This window comes from Centruroides vittatus, unplaced genomic scaffold (genome assembly GCF_030686945.1).
Source record: "Centruroides vittatus isolate TY-2023 unplaced genomic scaffold, ASM3068694v2 contig_808, whole genome shotgun sequence".
NCBI classification, from domain to species: domain Eukaryota; kingdom Metazoa; phylum Arthropoda; class Arachnida; order Scorpiones; family Buthidae; genus Centruroides; species Centruroides vittatus.
This window is the reverse complement of record NW_027122526.1, coordinates 169,562-189,706: the sequence shown is the minus strand read 5'-3', so window position 1 is coordinate 189,706 and position 20,145 is coordinate 169,562. Positions and strand designations below refer to the sequence as shown.

The 20,145-nt window shown below is 27.6% G+C and overlaps 2 protein-coding genes across 2 annotated transcripts; both read left to right on the top strand.

Moving 5' to 3' along the window:
* Positions 1–1,028: 1,028 nt before the first annotated feature.
* On the top strand, positions 1,029–3,126 carry LOC136982109 (uncharacterized). The gene is made up of 3 exons (XM_067278529.1): positions 1,029–1,375; positions 1,865–2,055; positions 2,988–3,126. Exons 1-3 carry the CDS (start codon positions 1,063–1,065, stop codon positions 3,039–3,041), a joined length of 558 nt encoding a protein of 185 aa, XP_067134630.1. The 5' UTR covers positions 1,029–1,062; the 3' UTR covers positions 3,042–3,126.
* Positions 3,127–5,207: 2,081 nt separating this feature from the next.
* Positions 5,208–7,842, top strand: LOC136982108 (endoribonuclease rege-1-like). The gene is made up of 5 exons (XM_067278528.1): positions 5,208–5,458; positions 5,646–5,782; positions 5,865–6,063; positions 6,912–7,030; positions 7,106–7,842. The coding sequence occupies exons 1-5, from the start codon at positions 5,208–5,210 to the stop codon at positions 7,768–7,770; spliced, it is 1,371 nt and encodes a 456-aa protein (XP_067134629.1). The 3' UTR covers positions 7,771–7,842.
* Positions 7,843–20,145: the final 12,303 nt, after the last annotated feature.

The window sequence follows — 20,145 nt, the reverse complement described above, 5'->3', positions numbered from 1 at the left end:
CATTTATTAATTACAGATTTTTAACACGAATTCATTTAGAAACAGATATTTACTTTGATGACCATAGAAATGTATTAAAAGTTAATGTAAATATTTTGAAATCGTTAACCTAAACGCTATTTTTATATTAACGATAACGTTGTTTTTGTACTGCATAGAAGACTTATTCATATGCTTATTGCAGGTATTTAAGTTTATAAAACGTCAAACAAGGGAAATAAACTTTAACGTGCACGACAAAAACGCATTAAATTTAACAAAACGTGGTTTGGTGTTAGAATTTTTATCAAGATCCACCCTATTTATATCAATACAATACTCTCGTTAATAACGTATACACCCGTTATTATTAGGTGATCATCTAAATATAGTTTTGATTAAGGAAGATAAGAGATAGATAAATATTGTGTTTTCTTTCTCTCTCTATATATAATTGAAATTATATATATACATATACATCTTTTTATAAGTATTTTTCATTTTAAAAATAACTAGGTAAATAATGCGGTTAGAAAAATCACCAATTTCCTTCACAGGAATATATTATAAAGCTATTTCTTTCAGGATTTTTTTTTACTAGAAGGTAGCTTGGGAGTTTCTTTTGTAATTTTCAACTAAAGATATAAAAAAATCTGTAGAAGGAAGGTAGATAATTACTTTTTGTGAGAAATTATTCATTTTTTTTAAATATAACTTAATAATTTCTATTTTAAATATATCTCAAGATATATATAGAAGTTGCAACTAAAACTTTATGAATTAGTTAGTATTAAATATGTTTGTTGATTTAATATAGAGTAAAGAAAAATTTATTTACAAAAGAAAGTTTTATAGAACGTTTTAGACAAATTAATTCTGTGCATACGAGAGTAATTTGCATATTAAATAGTAGAAATTTTAAGAAAGCTTTCATTAATAGAACAGCTCCTGTAAACTGAAGGATAAATGACTCTATCAGATGCCAAGTGATGAACGGCGCAGTCTCTATTAATCCTTTCTACCTACATATAAAAGGAGAACTTTTAAAAGCAGAGACAATCGCATAAACTTAGGAAAGTAAAAATGTATTTGAAACTATTATTCTTCGTTTTTATCCTCGTAATCTTTAAAGTATTAGAAGTTCAGACTAGAAGCTATTACAAACATAATTGGTGGAAGAGAAGTGCAATTGTACCAATTTCAAGTAACGGCGATGAATTAGTAGATTATGATAAGCGATACAGATGGAATTTAAATCGAGTTACAAGTCCTAAAAAATTCGATTTTACTAAATTCGACTTAGAGGGTATTATACAAGATGGGACGAGCTTGTCTGGAACAGAAAAAATATCTAGAAATAGTAGAGAAATGGGAAATGATCGACTAACAAGTGAAGGTGAGTTGCAGTTTAATTAAACTACTAGAAAAAAGTTAAAAGTAAAAAATAAAGTATAGATTTTATAAATGTACTTTCCATTTATCTCCATGTTATATCCATAGATTTATAGCAAAAGTTAACTTGGAAAAACTGGATGATGACATAAGAATGACAATTGCGTGTCTCACTGCTAAATTTATGTTAACAAAAGCCGCAAGCAGACGTTTTAACACTACAAATAGTTATTTTTATACTTAAAAGCACGTTTACTAACAGTGAATAAAGGCTTATTAAAATAGTTTAATGCAGCTTTGGTTTATATAGATTTAACCATTTTGAATCTTTCAGAATTTTTAACTTGCAAACTTCAATCAGTAAATAATAATAATAATAATTCTTTTTAATAATTTGTTTAAGTAAATAACAAAATTTTACATTCTAATCCTACCTTAATCATAAATGTCACCAAGATATACTAATTTCTTGATATCAAATTCTTAATTTCAGTAATGACAATCTGTAAGAAATGTGATGTGTGTCAAATTTCCAATCAAAAACATACGAATCAATTAATTTGCCCATCAAGAGATAAAGAGGATCGTTCGGTCTGTATAGACATCATCATGCTTTGTGATGGTAACAGCGACTGCCCTTTGGGAGAAGATGAACTACCTGCAGAATGTCTTTTCTATCAAGCAGTAAGAGTTTATATTTATTATCTTTAGCACTAAAACTCTAGCTAATTTTCAGTTCAGGCAAAACGTTTACTTAATACTTTTTCTCCTCTACAAGTGACAAAATAAGTTAACTTTTTTAATACTTCCAGTTAAGAAATTATCATTTATCTTATATATTCTCCCAATATTAGATTATTTAAACTACGTAATTAGTAATTTAACACCATTTTACAAGTTCGGTTCGATTAATCTGTTGCTAAACTAATCTACTGTTGGGTAAATCATTTTGATATTCTCTAAAATATTCGAATGAGAGTAAAGTACACAAAACAGAAAAAAGTAATAAAGATTGTCTGGAAGTGAGGAATTTTAAAATGTTTACAAAACTCGACAATTTTGCCATTCATCATTCGTAGGTGCTATTTTGACAGCTCCTTCCGCTACGTAACATCTATGAATTGCAAAATTCATCCTAAACAGACAATTCAACTTAACTGTTCATTTTGAAATTTTAAGAATTTATACCGGTATATATTCAGCTACGTAACATCTATGAATATTTCAATTCACATCTGTTACGTAAGGCTTCTAAATTCAAAAAATTAAACTTTCTAACTACCAGACCGATAATTTTGATTTCCTACAAGTACAGTACTTAACAATTAGCTATAAATTATAATTGTTAAGTAATGTACTGTGTACTGAATATTTAATAAAATTTATTTATTTATATTAGTTAGAATTAGGTAATGTCTTGAGAAAAATGATTCCCACTCCCCACACCAACACCCAAACAAAAATATTTAATTATTATGAGATATTTAAATAATAATAATAAGTTATAATTAATACATTGTACACACACACACACACACATATATATATATATATATAGACTATATATAATTTGAAATTTAATCAAGATGAATATGAAATGATTTTTCTCATTTTAGATCACATTCCAGATGAATATGTTGGAGAATTACATCAAGTTCTTTCACGGATAGATAGAAAATACTGTTTTCCTTTTTTTCTTCAGCTTAACTTTATCTATTGTACAACGTATGTTATTCCTTTAATAAAGTCTTCAAGTACAACTTTCTCTTATTTACTTGGATTAAATCATTTTTTCACCTCTCTTCGTATAAAGTTTTCCCCCTTAATTTAATCGGAATCTCTTCTTAAAATCTATTCTAACGGATAAAATCCTTTCTAACTTTCTAAATTCTTTCGGGGGAAAAAAAAAATTAGATAATAATTACACTAATCAAAAATGACTTTTCTCTTAAATTTTTTAAATTATTATAGCCGAGAAACTCAATTTATGACGTTCTCGTCCTTATTGTTTTCATCATTAAGTTATACTTGTTACTGTGAATTTCTTCTTTAATTAACAAAGCTTATTTTAAGATTAAAACAAAAGAAAAACAATTATTAAAGTTACTTGTAAAACATTTTTAAAAGATAAACGTGAAATTTATAAATTTATTAGGCCACTCAGAATACATCCTATTGGATTTTGTAACCAAAAACAACTCTCCCATCTCCGTATTAAGATTAGAATTAGAAGTTTTAAATAACTTATAATTGATTTGGTTGACGCATTTTTTAAAATTGTAATCATCCTGCTGCTCTTAATGTTTCAACCTTTAGTACCAATCATTAATAAAGTTGAATATATTTTTTTCAATCATCGAAATAATAATAGTTATAAAAGCCAGATCCTCAATCTTCAAAACAAGCAACAAATTATATAACAAATAAGAATTGTAATGAATGGATTAGCATATATTTTAATTGTTTCTAGTTTTTCTTCCTCATTAAACGTTGATCGGTACCGAATATATCGAGTGGAGTTAATAATTATAGCGTAACGAACAGGTTGACCTCACTAGTCTCATCCATCTTAATTATATTGGGTTGTGGAATACCACTACAGGGAGGAAGTCCTGAATGAAATCTGATAACGTATGAATGGAAGAAACACCTTCTCATCCGAAAACAAAAACATTAACATTTGCATAAACGGCACTTATTTTTTCAAGCTTTATCCTAATAAATATTAAAATCGTATTATACGTAGAATTTATAATTAAAAATTGCATCAATTCTGCGGTTTTTAATAAAAAAAATTTCGTGTGTTAAGAGAAATTACCGTTGGATAAAACCGAAGTAATAGATTCAAAATGTTTCAATCATAAAAAAATATAATTCTAGGCTATTAACGAAAACAGCTGTAAGAAATATTTACACCGATAATTATATTCATAAACAAATAAATATTACAGTGTTCTGTTAAAAGTTTTACATAAGCAACTGAGGTACTGAAAGCTTTCGACCTTGACCCTTACCTGACCAACACTAGGTGAACTGCCACATCCGGTTGGCAAGGGGCAGTCGTGTCCTACTTCATAAGACAGGTTTCTATGCACGTCAAGAGGTCAATAAGGATACAGGATCTTGTAGCAAATATTAATGAATGAACTTTACCAATGATTCAGTTTGATTAATTTATAATTACACTTTTTGAATTTTATTTAATTACACGAATAGATTAAAAAGGTAGTAGTAGATTTGATCGCCGATCGAGTTGGTCTAACCAATTAGTTTTAATCGTTCTTAACGTATTTTTATAAGCATTTATAACTTTATTTTGACGACAGTTGACAAAACAAGGATCTGATATTTTTGGATATATATATTTGTGAGAGGTGCACTACACAACTCTCCCCAACCTTGCCCTTTGGCGATAAATCCTGTTCTCAGCGGACGTACAAAAGTGCCAGTTGCCATATCAGCATCACAAGAGAAGCATCAGGTAAGGAAGATACATTTACTAGGCTGTTTTGCATACTATTTAATTGTTTAATTAGCAATATACATCACCGTACGTCGTAACCACGAAGTACGAAAGTCAACAAGCTAGAATATGTAACTTAATTTAATTTTTCGAACAGAAGAGATGAATGACATCAACCGGGGGGTAGGGCTTTATCCTATATAAATTTCATCACTCTATCTCGACTTACGATCTGATTACTTAATCGCATTATCGCATCTATTGTTCTAGCTCTATATTTAGTGTAAAACAGCTCGAGAATCGTATTCTTCTCATATTTTCTGCTCATTTAATAGTTTTCTTACAACGCTTTATTGGTTTTTCTAGTATATTAATGTCATCATCATCCAGCGAAGAACAATGGATAGATGCGACTCGATTGAACAATTTTGCTTTAAAATTGGGTTACAGCCAAAATCAGATCCAAATGGTAGTTAATAGACTCGGTCCGAAAATGACCCAAAATGAACTCTTATCGGAATTAGTCAAGTTAAGAGGAAGCAGCAGGGAGAGAGAAACGCATTTGTTGTCTGAAGAATATTGTTTGCGTCATGTTGTTATTGATGGTGGAAACGTTGCTGTAAGGTAGGTTTTAGAGCTATTTTTCCATGTTTTCTTTAAGTTAACCTTGTTTTACTTTGACCTATTTCTTAATATTTTTACATATTCTTCATATTTTAGCTACTCTGTCTTATTACATAAGTATGCTTACTATTCAGACTTAATGATAGAATATATTAGATTAAAATAAGTCTCTTTAAACTTTTAATAGCTACGGTAACAAAGAGAAGATATCCTGCAAAGGGATCAAAATATGCGTAGACTGGTTCAGAAATCGTGGACATAAAGATATCACAGTTTTTACTCCGTCCTGGTGGAGGGATCCATCTCCTGATTTAATTATAAAAGGTAGTTAATTACATTCATTTATACAAAATTCTAAACTATAAATAAATCGCTTAATATTTCTTTAATTTAATAAACGTTTTAGATAGATATTTACTAGACGATATGAACAAAGATATTCTATGCGTTTCGTGCTGTGACGATCGTGCAATATTGAAATATGTAGCTCAAGTTGATGGCGTGTTGGTATCTAACGATAATTATTCCAAGTATGTAACAGAGGACATCGAGTACGAAAACGTTGTCGAAAACAGACTACTGATGTATTCTTTCGTAAATAACAGGTAATTTATTCTTCGTGGAAGCTTATAATTTATTACGTTAAGAATTTAGAATTAAGAAACGATTAAGTACAAAAACCTAAATATATAATTAAAACCTGAGCAACAAATCCAAGTTTTATGTGATACGGCTCGTAAGCAAAATATATGAGAGTGAATAGGACATAAAATCATCATAAATCCTTCTCCGTAAGAATTAAACGAAGGTTCTGCAAGTCAATATTATCTTTAAACATAACATTTAAAAGCACGCGGTGCCTACATAAACCGAGATACATCTTAAGTCTGGTTCTCAATTCTTACAAAAACGAAACGTGTTGAATAAGATTAGTTTACTTTGTTCGGATAATTACTATAAAAACTGACGAATTATTCAATAATCTGCCAATCTCGTGTAAAAATAATTATTTTAAATTGAATACTTGCAAAATTAATAAATTTGCACGTGTTTAAGTTTAATGTATAATGTATAATTTAAATTTTAAATATATTCTTGAAAATAAAGAGGAATCATAACTTTTACCTTCTTAACTCATTTTTTTTAATCTTAATGTTATAAGTATTTAATGTTGTAGTCATGTTTTAATGTATCAATAATATAAATAATCAGGTAAATGTAATCAAATCGTTCTCAATCTTTTTAAGCTACTGGCGCATTGGTGTTTTTAATCGCGCACCAACGATACGATGTGGAATCAAAGATGCTCTTATATAAAAAGTGACATTGAAGATCTGCAGTTTTTTTCGTATAAAAAACATATAACTAATAAATTTTAACGAATAATGCTTACGCTATTGTATAATTTAGTATATTAGATCTAAATCTTTCAAGTTTTGTTTCATTTTGATAGATTCATGCCTCCGGACGATCCTCTTGGACGCCACGGGCCTACTTTAGAAAAATTTCTGCGAAGATCAAAATCTCATCGAGAGGAAAGTAGAAACTTCAAAATTTTTAAGAGAACTGAAGGTTTATTATTATTATTATGTTTTTAAATCTAAACTCTGTCACAATATATAATTTTTTCTATTTAATTCTTTTAAGATGAGAAGTTCTTTTTAAGGAATAAGAAAAGTTTATCAAGAATTAAAAAGGGGAGAAGTCATGATACAGAACAAGCAGCTATAACGAGGACGGATTCGTCGTCTGAGACTGCACTTTGTCACAAACTGAAAAATTTGACTTTAGAAAGACCTAAACTCGAATTAGATTACGATAAAGTTTCATCGATACAGAAGAGCAAACAGCCACATTACGTAGCCTCTCATTTGACATTGCAAAAACATCGGAAATTACATCGGCAGAATTACGATTTCGAACAAACTTTAGGTCGTAAAAACTTTTGGATAGACCATCCAGCAGAAAAACCTTTAGAATCATCGAAAGACAAAATGGAAATGATCAGTCAAGAAAATTGGTTTCGCTGGATGAAAGATACGCATAATTCGATTGTTTATTCTAAAAAACCTATACAAAGTGAACTTTGGGTTTCTGAAGATTCTGCATTGTCAGAAGAAAGCGATAATAGGGATGTATCTAATCAAATCTGTCAATTTCCTAATTATAGCATTTTAAGAGAAAAATTACATTTTCACCTCTCAGCAATATTTCCTAAGGAACAAGTAGAAACTGTTTTGAATATATACCCTCACGAAACTAGACCACAGAAGTTGTGTGCTGCAATTCTTTCATTGTTTCCCAATGGCTAAACTTTGAAAATTACACTGTTAAATTCTAATATTTAATTGTGATATATAAACTGATTCAGTATTTTGTGATTGTGATTTTTCTTTTCTTTCCAAATTACAATTCAGGAATTAAATACAATTTTCAATTCCACTTTCGACTTCAACAAAATCCAAATGGATAGTTCAAATTATCAAAGTTTCTACCAGAATACTGAAGAATCAAATTTTTATTTCAATAATATTATTCGAAGTAAAATATGAATCTTAGTTAATTATACTTTTATATATTATTATAGTAAAATTGTATATAATATGTAAAATTTTATAATCTACCATTTCATCAATTTTTTTTTAAATTTTAAGAACAAACTTCTATACCATAATTGCTGGCAATATGGTTAACATTGGAGTTTAAAGTAATATAGAATTAACGTTTATTGTGAAGGCTTAATTGATTACTCATTACTATTAGATAGTAATGAATATTTTATAAAAGTACTGTGCAAACACAAAACAGTTGTTTGGTATTTTGCCTAGCAAAGCAATTATAATTTGTAATGTAAAAATATTCTACAATATTGTATACTTCATTTTTATTGAAGTTCATTACATTAATATGTATTTATCTTAGTTTAAAATAAAAATTTATAATTAATTATATATATAACACATCATCAATCATAAAACATTACAGAACTAATAATTATAAAGTAGAATTAGAAAATATATAATAATGTAATTTTATAAAATGTATAAAACAGTTATTTCTAATTATATATTCTTCAGGAAGCATTAATAGTAAATTTGTAATTATTATAATTTGTGTTATCTTATATAGACTATCAATATGTTTATATTACACTCGGTGCCGTAACTAGGGCGGTGCCAGCTGTGCCCAGGCACAGGGCGCAGACCCTGGGGAGCGTAGAAATGACCTGGACCAAGTTTTATATCGTAGTTTTGGGGCACAGTTACAGAAGCTCGCGCCGGGCGCATAAAAGACTAGTTACGACGCTGATTACACTACTAAAAAATTAATGATTTCTTATCTGAAACAATATATTTGTATATTTAGTAATAATAAAAATTCAATTTTTTATAATAAAAAGAATTGTCAAAATTCTTAATTTGTGTCCAAAATGTCATGAGTGTTACTTAAAAGCAAACATTTATTTATTAGTAATTTTCCTAGAGAATCTACTAAAATTTATTTAATGAAAACAATGGAATAATGAAGGATGTATCTGTTAAGAAATTATATCAAACCAGTTTTATTAACTATTTATGAATTAAATTAAAAATAATTTATAAAATTTATCTTTTAATTAGTTTAGGATGAGTCAAATAAATTTACAGTTGAAGTACAGCAATATACTGCAAAGTCCTATATAAAATCTAAATTGCTTTTTTAAGTTTATTACTGATAGCATTAATATGCATTTATTTATTTAAAAATTACATTAATTTTAAAATTTTGTAGAAAACGACAATTTCTCCTGCAAATGTATTATTCAACATAAAAAAATTGAAAATTTACTCTAGTTTTCAACTTCAAATAATTTATGCAAATAAAATTCAATACTATTTACTTATTCTCTTTTCGGTCGTAAGTTACATTTAGAGCATTTTCATTAACTTTGTTAATTTTTTTAATAATAATTTTATACCACAATTTATAACCTAAAGAATTTTTGAATAATACCAACTGTCAAAATACAGGATTAAACACAAATAAATCACACCACTAACACCAATAACCTAATGATGTCCATTATAAACAGAACAAAACATTAATTACAGTCAAATTTTTGTTCTTTTTGCCGGTTATTGTTGTCAGCGGTATGATAAATTTTTTAAAATTATTAATAAAATAAGTTTTCAAAATGAATAATTCCAAATATCATTCTCAATCTTTTACTCACGTTAACCACTGTATTATAAGTCATATCTGTTCAAAACAGACAAAACTGATACCAATCATAATCCATGTTGACAACAATCACATTACACAAACAGCAGGCCCTCAAACAGCCATTGATTAAACAAAATTCAGAGTACAATACGTTAATTGCATATAATAACAATATAAATATACCATATTTCCTTTATTAAATCCAGGAAATAAAGGTGCTGTTAGAAAAATATCCCAAGTGAAACACAGGTAACATGTTGAAGTACCGCACTGTATAGGGTAATGTAGTTTAGAGTGACAGGTAGAGTTTAACTAAAACTCTACCTCTTCAAATTGCCCAGAATTGGACAGTACTTTCCATTCCGGCATTCATTGAAGCATTTTTTAAAATAAAATATTGTTGAATATTGAGTATGGAAAAGTTTTAATTGAGTATGTAAGTTGAGAGCTTATCAGCTAGAGAGTAATTCGGGAAACTCTAGTTCAAACTCACCATCTTTCCAAAAGAGATGGTAAATTTGAACCAGAAGATAGTAGTCAAGATCTTGGTTCCTATGACATTAAAACAAACATGAATGACTACGTAATAATCTAATTGGAAGATGCTGAATCAGGTTAACTATGAAAATCAGTAATTATTCCAAATATTTTAGCTATAACCTGTAAATATAGTCAATAAATGGTTTTGATAATTTGGAAAAAAATATATAAGTAATTAAGATATTTCTTTTAATTTTTACTCATTCAGCTCCTGTTGCAAGATAATAAACTGTGCATCTTCAAATAAACTTTGGTGAATATGTACATTTTAAAAATATACCTCTTGAGGTTTAAATGAGAAATACAGTATTTGTAAACATATATATATATATATATATATATATATATATATTAATTACTTTTTCTTAAATGAAATATTTACTTCTACAAAGCAAAAATTAAAAGATTTGGAAGCTTAATATTAAATGTTTACAATTATTTTAATCTAAAGTATAAATTATTTGAAATATGATTTTCATTAAAGGAGAATGTAAGAATAAATTATCATTTATATTTCTAAATTTAATGATAAATTAACAAATTATTTTTAAATATAAGTGCTTGAAAATAAATTTGGCAAAGATCTGAAAAGATAAATGCATACTCAAACTGCAGTAAAGTTAATGCAGAAGGTATTAGTCTTAAAAAAATAATTTATAAAATAATGAATTTACAACAACTTTTCTATTTTTTTAATTATAAATTTAGGAAATTGATAACTTTGTTGTTTCACTGTAATTTATGAAACAAAATAACCATTTGATTTGAATTTATTTCTTATACACATGGCAAACACATATTTAAAAAAATTTAAATTAAAGATTGTTTATAGATCAATATATTAAACATTGAAAAGCATGATTAAGCTGAACAGCTAAATGATAAAAATAGTTTTGTGAAATCCAGTAGTTTACTTTAAGTTAATTACAGAAATTAATGATCAAACAAATTTGACACAAGGATTTGTTTGATCATTAATTTCTATAATTAACAAAAACAGTGTGATAAAACTCAGCAGTTGTTTATTTGTTTAGCTAATTACTTGTAGAAAATCGCATGTTAAATTAGATAATAAATGTCTCATATGTTAATCTCTAATTGTATAACAAAATTAAATTCAATATCTAACACAGTTTATATATAATGAAAAAACAGTGCCATACAATATATAAAAATTATAATATTTTAATATATCATGATAATTTAATTCGTGATTTAGTTAAAATGATAATTCAGAAATAGTAAATTTACATTTTTAATGATATTTTAATGTATGGAATATTTTAAGGATTCTCACAATTTTATAAATGTTTCAGTTTGATAAAATTATTTTGTCATCTCTGTGTATATTTGTATAAGATGTAAATAGCCGATATAAAATATTTTATATCGGCTACTTACATTTTAACAAAACAATCTTCATTAGCTTTATTCAAATTTCTGTTGTTAAATTTTAGCCAATTTAAAATGTTCTACCGAATTGAAATAATGCACTATATCAATAAAATTGAACATTTTTTTCCCTAAAGTTTAAGATAGCAAACTTAAAAGGCATGATTATTTCTATGCTAACAATCACAATCATTTCAATATCTATAAAACTTCTAATTATAGCTACAAGATCAAAATGCAAAATTTCTTAATATATGTAGCAACTATTATGAGAATATGATTACTACTGTATGAGCATTATTATTTACATATTGACCATTTAAACATATCTATTACTTCTGATCAAATATAATTTCATGAAAAGCTAGAATATTTAATGTCTTAAGCCAAATACAGTATATCTATTAACTATACACAAGACACAGCAATGTTGCTACTAAATATTTTATTCAAGAGATAATGCTGTTTTCATATAGCAAAACCTTTTGGTAAATTGCTACTCTGTTAACAGAATATTTTAGAAAACAACAATAGATACATTTTAATTCAAGATAAAATATACAATTAACTTAAATCAAAGACCACAAGTGTTGAGTGAGTAAATGTCTCAAATAATGTCAGTTATTACAATGCAAAAATGCTATATATATTTCAAATTGGTACATCGCACGTCATGTGTGATGTACCAATTTGAAATATATATTTCTGTATTTTTTATTATTCATAAACATCTTTAAATTAGTATATTTTACACATCTAAATTTATTATATTCTAAAGATTTTAAATTATTCACACATTTCTTCTCATCATTAATAAATAGTTTAAAATACTTTATTAACAAAAATATCAATTTAAAACAAATATATATATATAAAATAATTTTTTTAGTAAAGCTAAATATTTTCTGTGACAAAAGCTAACATATATATATTAGAAAAGAACAAAGAATTTAAAATTAATAAAATACTAAAACTTCAATAAATTTACAACATACATCACACTTGAAGATTACAAAAACGTTACAAAATAATTTTCATTATCATTCTTTAAAAAAATGTCTTCAAAGCACGGACATAAATTTTGATATTTCTCAAAATACAATTAACAAAACATTAGAAATAAAAAAATTAATCCGATTATATCTGTTCTGACCTTGATATCTCGACTCTTGTATGACAGACAGACAGACCTATATAACTAATATATGCAAAAATTCTGGTTAAAACACAACATCATTGCCAAATATATAAAAGTTGAATACTTTAAATAAAATACTCAACTCACCTTTCGTCATATATTTTTATACTTAAATATAGTATAATCTCAATAATTAACTGACGAATAAATATACACTAAATATCTTGTTAAATGCGTCTTTACTAAGCTACATTTAATGTTATTGTTACATTGAAATTTTTCACTAACTTAAAAATTACACATATGTGTGTAAAAACTATATTTTTCTAGCATGGTATAAAAGCTAGGATAAGAGTTTGAGAGTGTCTAAATACAACAAATGGCATAATGTTCTGGTTTCAAACAATTTTTCAGTAATCGGGATTTTTACATAAATTATATATTTAGGTCGTTTTTACTCATGAGAGGTTTCAGAATCAGGATAAATATTGTAATCTGACGTCCGAAAAAAATTTACTGCAATATCCAATAAAAAAAAAACTTAGAAACAAAAGTTCTACATGATATATTACTTTTATTTAAATATTGACTAATATTCAAATAATTTATATGTTAAAAACTGTTATTTCTCATGAAAAGATCATCACACATAACTACTTTTAATATATTTGTGTTCAACTGAATGACTAAATTATTAATAAATAAGAAACATCCAAAGTACAAATACAAATGTAAAACACCCAAGGAAATAATTAAGATCTAATTTGTAAAAGTCTTTAAATATATTCAAACACATGCAATTTTTTCATTTTTCATTCTATTCAAACAACAGTTGAAGACATTTAAAATGTATAATAAATAAAATATATTCTTTTAAATAAATTTTTTAGTATCATTAAATGTCTCCATAGAAATAATTTATCAATGCTTCAGGTGAGAGAAGAAATTTTTAATTAGAATATTTATGCATTCTATACATTTGGGTTTCTTCTTTAAGTACTGTATTTAACGAAAATTTTACCACTAAATCAGTATACAACATCAGTAAACATAATATTTCAAAAAATAATTCTTCCTTAAAGTCCTAGTAAAAAAACAGGATAAATGTGTATAAATGCTTTGGAAAGTTTAATTTTATAACCATCAAATCAACCACCACTGCCACTAGGATATCTAATGCCAACGTGCAAGTCCTATTTTTTGTACCTCTTACAAATTAGTATAAATATACTGCAAATTGCTATTTTTTGATAACAATCAAAACTCCTTTGAATTGAGACTGGATGACATAAATATCTGACAAAGTTGTTATATACTAGTCTGTACAATTTTATTTCTTGCTAGTTAAAAAACTCACCACCAGAACCACTTTGTACACCTTTGATCATACAATATTTATAAATCCAGCGTTAACACTTAGACTATTGAAGCCTACAATTTTGCTTTTTTTCAATATAATATTTTGTTGTTTTTTTATTTCATGAGTCAAATCAGGCACTTAATTAGGAAATAATGTCTTTTGCCACCCCCTTGACAACAGTACCTGCATGCAGTGCCGTAACTAGAGCAGCGTCAGTGGTGCCCAGGCACTACTGACGCTGCTCTAGTTACGGCTCTAGTAATGTGTAATAGTGCCACTACAGTGGGGCATAGAAATGACCTGGACCAAGTTTTATATCATAGTTTTGGGGCATGGTTATAGAAGCTCGCACCGGACACATAAAAGACTAGTTACGGCACTGCCTGCATGCAATGCAATGTACTGTACACCCACTTGCAGAGGCCCTGACATCAGCACTTCTTTTGCATTTTTTAACCAGCTTGCAGAGGCCCTGACATCAACAATGTTTTGCACTTTTTAAAAGCACATATTATTTAGCTTTTTAATATTAAATCCTTAAATTCATATTTCTATATCTAAATTTATACATAAAACTGCTCTATGTTAAATAATTTTTAGCCATTGAAGCAATTGATTACCCTTATCAATTTCATTCCAATTTCTTGACTATCTAGTGCCCAATATTTTTCTAACAACATTATCTATTTTCATCTACTTTCTTCTTTTTCTGTTGTTCTGAAAACTTGTATTGCCAAAGTTTTTTATTTTTTTAATTAATTTACAGATTGCACACTGTTTTACAGAAAAAAAACTGCATGACAAAACAAAAGAGTAATTTAATGTTCAATTTTATGTTTCAGATGGCTATTATGTTTAAAAACATAATAGCTATCTGATGGAATTCTACAGAAAAGTAATTATTTACACTTGTAGGTTCAAGTCTTTAATAAAGTATGAAATATCAAATGGAAATATCTTTATTAAAAAGATCTGAGTTTTGAAACAGTGCATGTTCATATTCCTGTATAATATAATTTTTAAAGAAAGATTTGACTCAAAGTACAAATTTTATTTTTGGAAAAAGATTTTAACTGCTTTTCCAATATTTATGTAATTATATTTTTTGAACATTCTGATGATGATAGGACAGATTATATATTTAATTACTTTCAGAATATATTGAAAAATTGCATACCATAAATAAACTGATATGATAGATAAAATATAGAGAATTTTTAAGGAATAAGATATAAAATTAGTGATGAGATGATTAATTGAAATTTGTATCAAAATCTAAAGAAATTGATCTTGATTTTCAGTCTTAAAATGATTCTTTAACATTTAATAAAAAATTTAATTTTTTTTACCAGATAATAATTAAAATTTCTTCAATTAGGGTCATTAACAATCAAATATTATCTATAAATCATGGAAAACATGAATTTTTACAGATTTAGAAACTAGAAAGAATTTCATGGAATTCTCATAGAAATTGTCACACCATGTTAATGTTATATGCTATTATCCAAAATAATCAATTAATTGATGCAGTGGGTGTGCAAAGTTTTATTCATGTGTAATGTATGAAAGTTTGAGGCATCTAACCTCAAAACCAAAGAATGCATTCAGAAACAAATTTTATCAGAAACTGAACTCTATCTAAATGAATTAGTTGGCTCAGAGTCCAACACCTATCAATCTCTCAGTGAACATTCTTTGAAAAAGTAATTCTTGTCTTAGTACCACGTATTTTTGATGATGTCTGCTATTGTAGATAAGCATGCAAGCACATTCACACATAATGAATTCAGGGGCTGTCCATAAATTACATCTGCATTTTTCTTGAAATTTTTACTCTTCCTCCCTATCTTGTCCCAGTTTATACAAGTTTCTATAACCTCCTCCCCTCTTCGGACATCTAACAAAACTCAACCCCCCCTTTAAAATCTTTATCACTTCATGAATGATAAATACCATAAGTAGAAACAAAACATACAAGAAATTTTGAAATAAATATAAAATGTGTATGATAATGATAATGTATAAAATCTCTCATTTGAACAACTCTCAACCTGTTACAAATGTTTCAGACTAATGTATTTTTCCCTCACTTTATTGTTGTGATAATCAATCACAAGAACAGAGTGCAGTCACTTTGATATAGGTCAAACAGATGCCCAGCAAGATAAGAAAACAGAGAAGATTATCATACTGAACATAATATCTTTTTTAGAAAGAGAATGGCTGCTGGCTATAAGTTTAGATAAAACAAGTGGTAATGTCAAAACTCTTTAGAGACCACTGTCATGTATGTCCAGATTATTGTCACATTCTCCTAAAGCTGTTGCCAGATATATATTGACTAATAACTTTGGGTATGAATTTTGTGACAGGTCACAATTATTTACATGCATATTTTTCAAATTTTGACAAGTTGACCTTCTCTGACATGTATTCTATCTATGACAAAGTAACCTTTGGATGGCCAAGGAAATTTCCAAAATCCACATACTTCCAGTTTCTGTCCTATGGAGATTTTAACAAAGAAAAATCCAGGCCCACTATACATTGGCCTTGCGGGCCCACTTTTGCAGCAAAACTTGGATATGTGCATTAATTTTTGTACCAATGCTGCCAGATTTAACTTTGTATTTTGGATTTAAAAGAAACAATGCTTTTAACTGGTAATCAATACAGTTATATTTTTAACATTTTTTATTCAAGTTGGTCAATCTCTCTTTTTAACAACTCTCTCACTTATGGGACTTTTATCATTGGTCCCTTTAGAGTCGTATAACTGAGAGGTCACTGTATATTGTTAGTTTGTATATTTCCAGTTACAGTCAGGTAAATGTACTAGGATAGATGTGCCAGTTTTGGCCAGTGTACCAGTTCTGGCCAGAAAACAAATTTAACTTAAAAATATAATCCCCACATATTCAAATCTGTCCAATGAAATTTTATTGTTAACTGTGTGAACAGTTAACAATAAAAGTTTGTTTCATTTGTGATTATATTTTTAAGTTAAATTTGTTTTCTGGCCAGAACTGGTACATCTACCCTATACTTTCTGTTGATTACAGTGCAAACTTGTACTGTGCTAAGATAATACGTTTGCAGGTTTTTCTATCACACAAAATCAACATTCACAAAGATTCATTTGCATATAATATTTATTTTCTAGACATCAAGGATGGATTTAGATTTGTTGTGGCCCTAAGCAATTACTCTGTGTTAGATGTCAAATAATACAGTTCTTACCATATTTGTCTGCATTCATCTACAATTTTCTCTATTCTTGCAGAAATATCATCTGTCCTTAAAATTTGGACATGTGCTTAAATAAAAAGGTGAGATATTAAGCTACAATTTGTTTGGCTTATGTAGTAATCTGACCCTTCTGGATGTACTGTGTACTCTGTTCAGCATTCTGGTATTGTGCATAAAAGCTACACATGCACAATACCAGAATGCTGAATTACCAGACATTCTAGACCAGTGGTCGGCAACCTTTCTTACCTCACGGACCACTATCATTAAGTTTTTTAAAAGATAAAAAATCTGTAGAATAATGATCATAAAAGTTCAATTTTACCATTTTAATATGAAACTAGTGTGTTTAATTATAACAAATTAATGCAAGCCTAAAGTTCACTGTTGCTTGTTTGAAATAAGTTTATGTATTCTTAGCGCTTTTCCACAAAGGACAACAATCGCACTCACAATATTGTTTATTGTTCATTATTTATTGATAACAGTCACTTTGTATTTTGTTCTAGATTCGAATAAAAGATGCCTATAGTGAAAAAAGTAACTAAGCATTTTGCATTTCTTTTGTAATATTTCGCATAACCTTCAGTTGATCAATGTCCAAATTTCTCCACGGACCACCCAAATTTTCTTGCGGACCATCAATGGTCCATGGACCACCGGTTGCTGACCATTGTTCTAGACTATTGGATGCCAAATTAACAAAGTTCTATTGTATTCCAAAAATTATATGATATATATACATACAATATAATCTTTGAATAGTGGACACTGTCGGGACTGAGAAGTTTGTCTGCTATTATGAGGTACATGCTGGTGGCTATACTGTATCGTAACCTGATCATCATATGATAAAGAATATAATGAATTATGAAATCATCAAATTTGCATTACGAATGTGAATATACCAAAAAGTATACATAGCATATATAATTAAAATATATATACAATATATTATTTGTTTCTTTCAGCTGTAAAAATCTCATTTTAATTGAATTTCATTGGAATGTTGAGTTACAAAGGTGATTTGCCATCCACTTCAAGGGATGGGAAATATATTCAGAATTGTTACATTTATATCATCATTTATGATCTAAGCAACTAATAAGAATTGATATAGGGATTTGTCTGCTTTGTAGTTGTCAAGCAGGTGTAACTTTTCAAACATTTTTGCTTTTTTCAGAAACTGATTTATTAAAAATTACACTTTAGCTACCACAAAACTTAAAACAGTTACAATAACAGTGTTTGTTTGGTGACAGTTCAAAAGTTATGTTACGAAGGCAATTTTCTTACCACTTTAAAGTGTGGGAAGATAGTCGGTTTTCTCGCATTTATGATAAGTTTCCTTTTCATTACTACTATACTATGGTTCTTGTCAAACGAATGAATAACTTCAGAAAAGTTTATAGTTTTTTTGGTAACATAAGTTCATTCCAACAATAAGACAGAAGTTTTAAAACATTAACATGTATAATGATAAATGGTAATGGACAACTTAACCAGATTAAACTTCTCTAAAGATAAAGAATATTGTTCAAATTTTTACGACTTGCTCTCCTCCCCTATTCCTATTTTAAGCCAGTCTTTATTTGACGCCTACAGTCAAAATTCATTGTCCAAAAGAGTATTTGAATGAATTCTTTTAGTTTTAAAATATTTCATATGTAATTAATTCTTTCAGAATAATGAAGGCAGGACATTGCATTTTCATAAGGTTGAGTACAAATGACAGCATCCATTATTTTAGTGTGTCCATTAATGCAGGTTTCACTGTGTGTGTGTGTGTGTGTGTGTGTGTGTATATATATATATATAATAGTAATTAATATATCCTTTCCCATCATCTACTAAAGAAATGAGAGCAATTTCTCAAAATACTAAAACTTTATTGATTTATTGAAAAGATATTTCAATCTTCAGAGTTATCTTCCATCTAAAATACAAGTTTCAATAATGATAAAACATAGTACAGATTGAAAAAAATTGTTAAAATCTTGATTATACTGTTCTTATCATTGTTAATCCTGATTTAACACATTGATCACCACATCAACCGTATATGGCTGACACGACTATTTTCTTAGAGCACCGTGTCAGACATATATGTTTGACACTCGCCGTTTCAACTGCCATACACATCTGACAATAAATGTAAATTTACATTACATTTCAAAAGTATGGCCCCTGAAGATGTTTTGCTGAAAAAATCATGGCATTGTGGTAAAAGTAAGTGACTAACTTATAATATTGTCACATATGTAGCTGACATGGCCTCTCAGTAGATTTAGTAACTTACTAAGTCATGTCAGCCATATAGATGTGACACAAAAGAAGTCATTTTTTAGGAAATCAAATGAAAAAAATATCATAAATCATCAAGTCAGATATTTGTTTATATATTATCATTCAAATTAACAAAAAATTTGATCTTGGCTCAGGGGGAAGTTTTAACATAAACTAGCATGGCTATCAATGTGTTAAAAAACTTAACTCTGAAAGTTATTTACAATAATCGAGCTATAGTTTCTCTATATTTATTAAAAGAAAATAATTATAATACGAATAAGTTCATTAAAAAATTTTAGAAAATGCCATTTTTCAAAAATGAAAAAAATGAATATATTTGCATTAATAAAAACAAAAAACTCAATTCCAACACTAAAAATGTTTTTAACAAAAAACTACAAACTATATTGTATAAAAATATATATTAAACAAACTTATTATTTTTCAAATACTTATGATAATTTTATATAATTAAAGATGTAATTAATTATATAAAATGTGTTGATATAATTA

Excerpts from the sequence above, each read along its gene's own strand:
- LOC136982108 (XM_067278528.1), top strand. The coding sequence starts at position 5,208 with ATGTCATCATCATCCAGCGAAGAACAATGGATAGATGCGACTCGATTG. Across the intron at positions 5,783-5,864 it reads TCCTGATTTAATTATAAAAG|ATAGATATTTACTAGACGAT; the intron begins GTAGTTAATTAC and ends TAAACGTTTTAG. Across the intron at positions 6,064-6,911 it reads TATTCTTTCGTAAATAACAG|ATTCATGCCTCCGGACGATC; the intron begins GTAATTTATTCT and ends TCATTTTGATAG.
- LOC136982109 (XM_067278529.1), top strand. The coding sequence starts at position 1,063 with ATGTATTTGAAACTATTATTCTTCGTTTTTATCCTCGTAATCTTTAAA. Across the intron at positions 1,376-1,864 it reads TGATCGACTAACAAGTGAAG|TAATGACAATCTGTAAGAAA; the intron begins GTGAGTTGCAGT and ends TCTTAATTTCAG. Across the intron at positions 2,056-2,987 it reads AATGTCTTTTCTATCAAGCA|ATCACATTCCAGATGAATAT; the intron begins GTAAGAGTTTAT and ends TTCTCATTTTAG.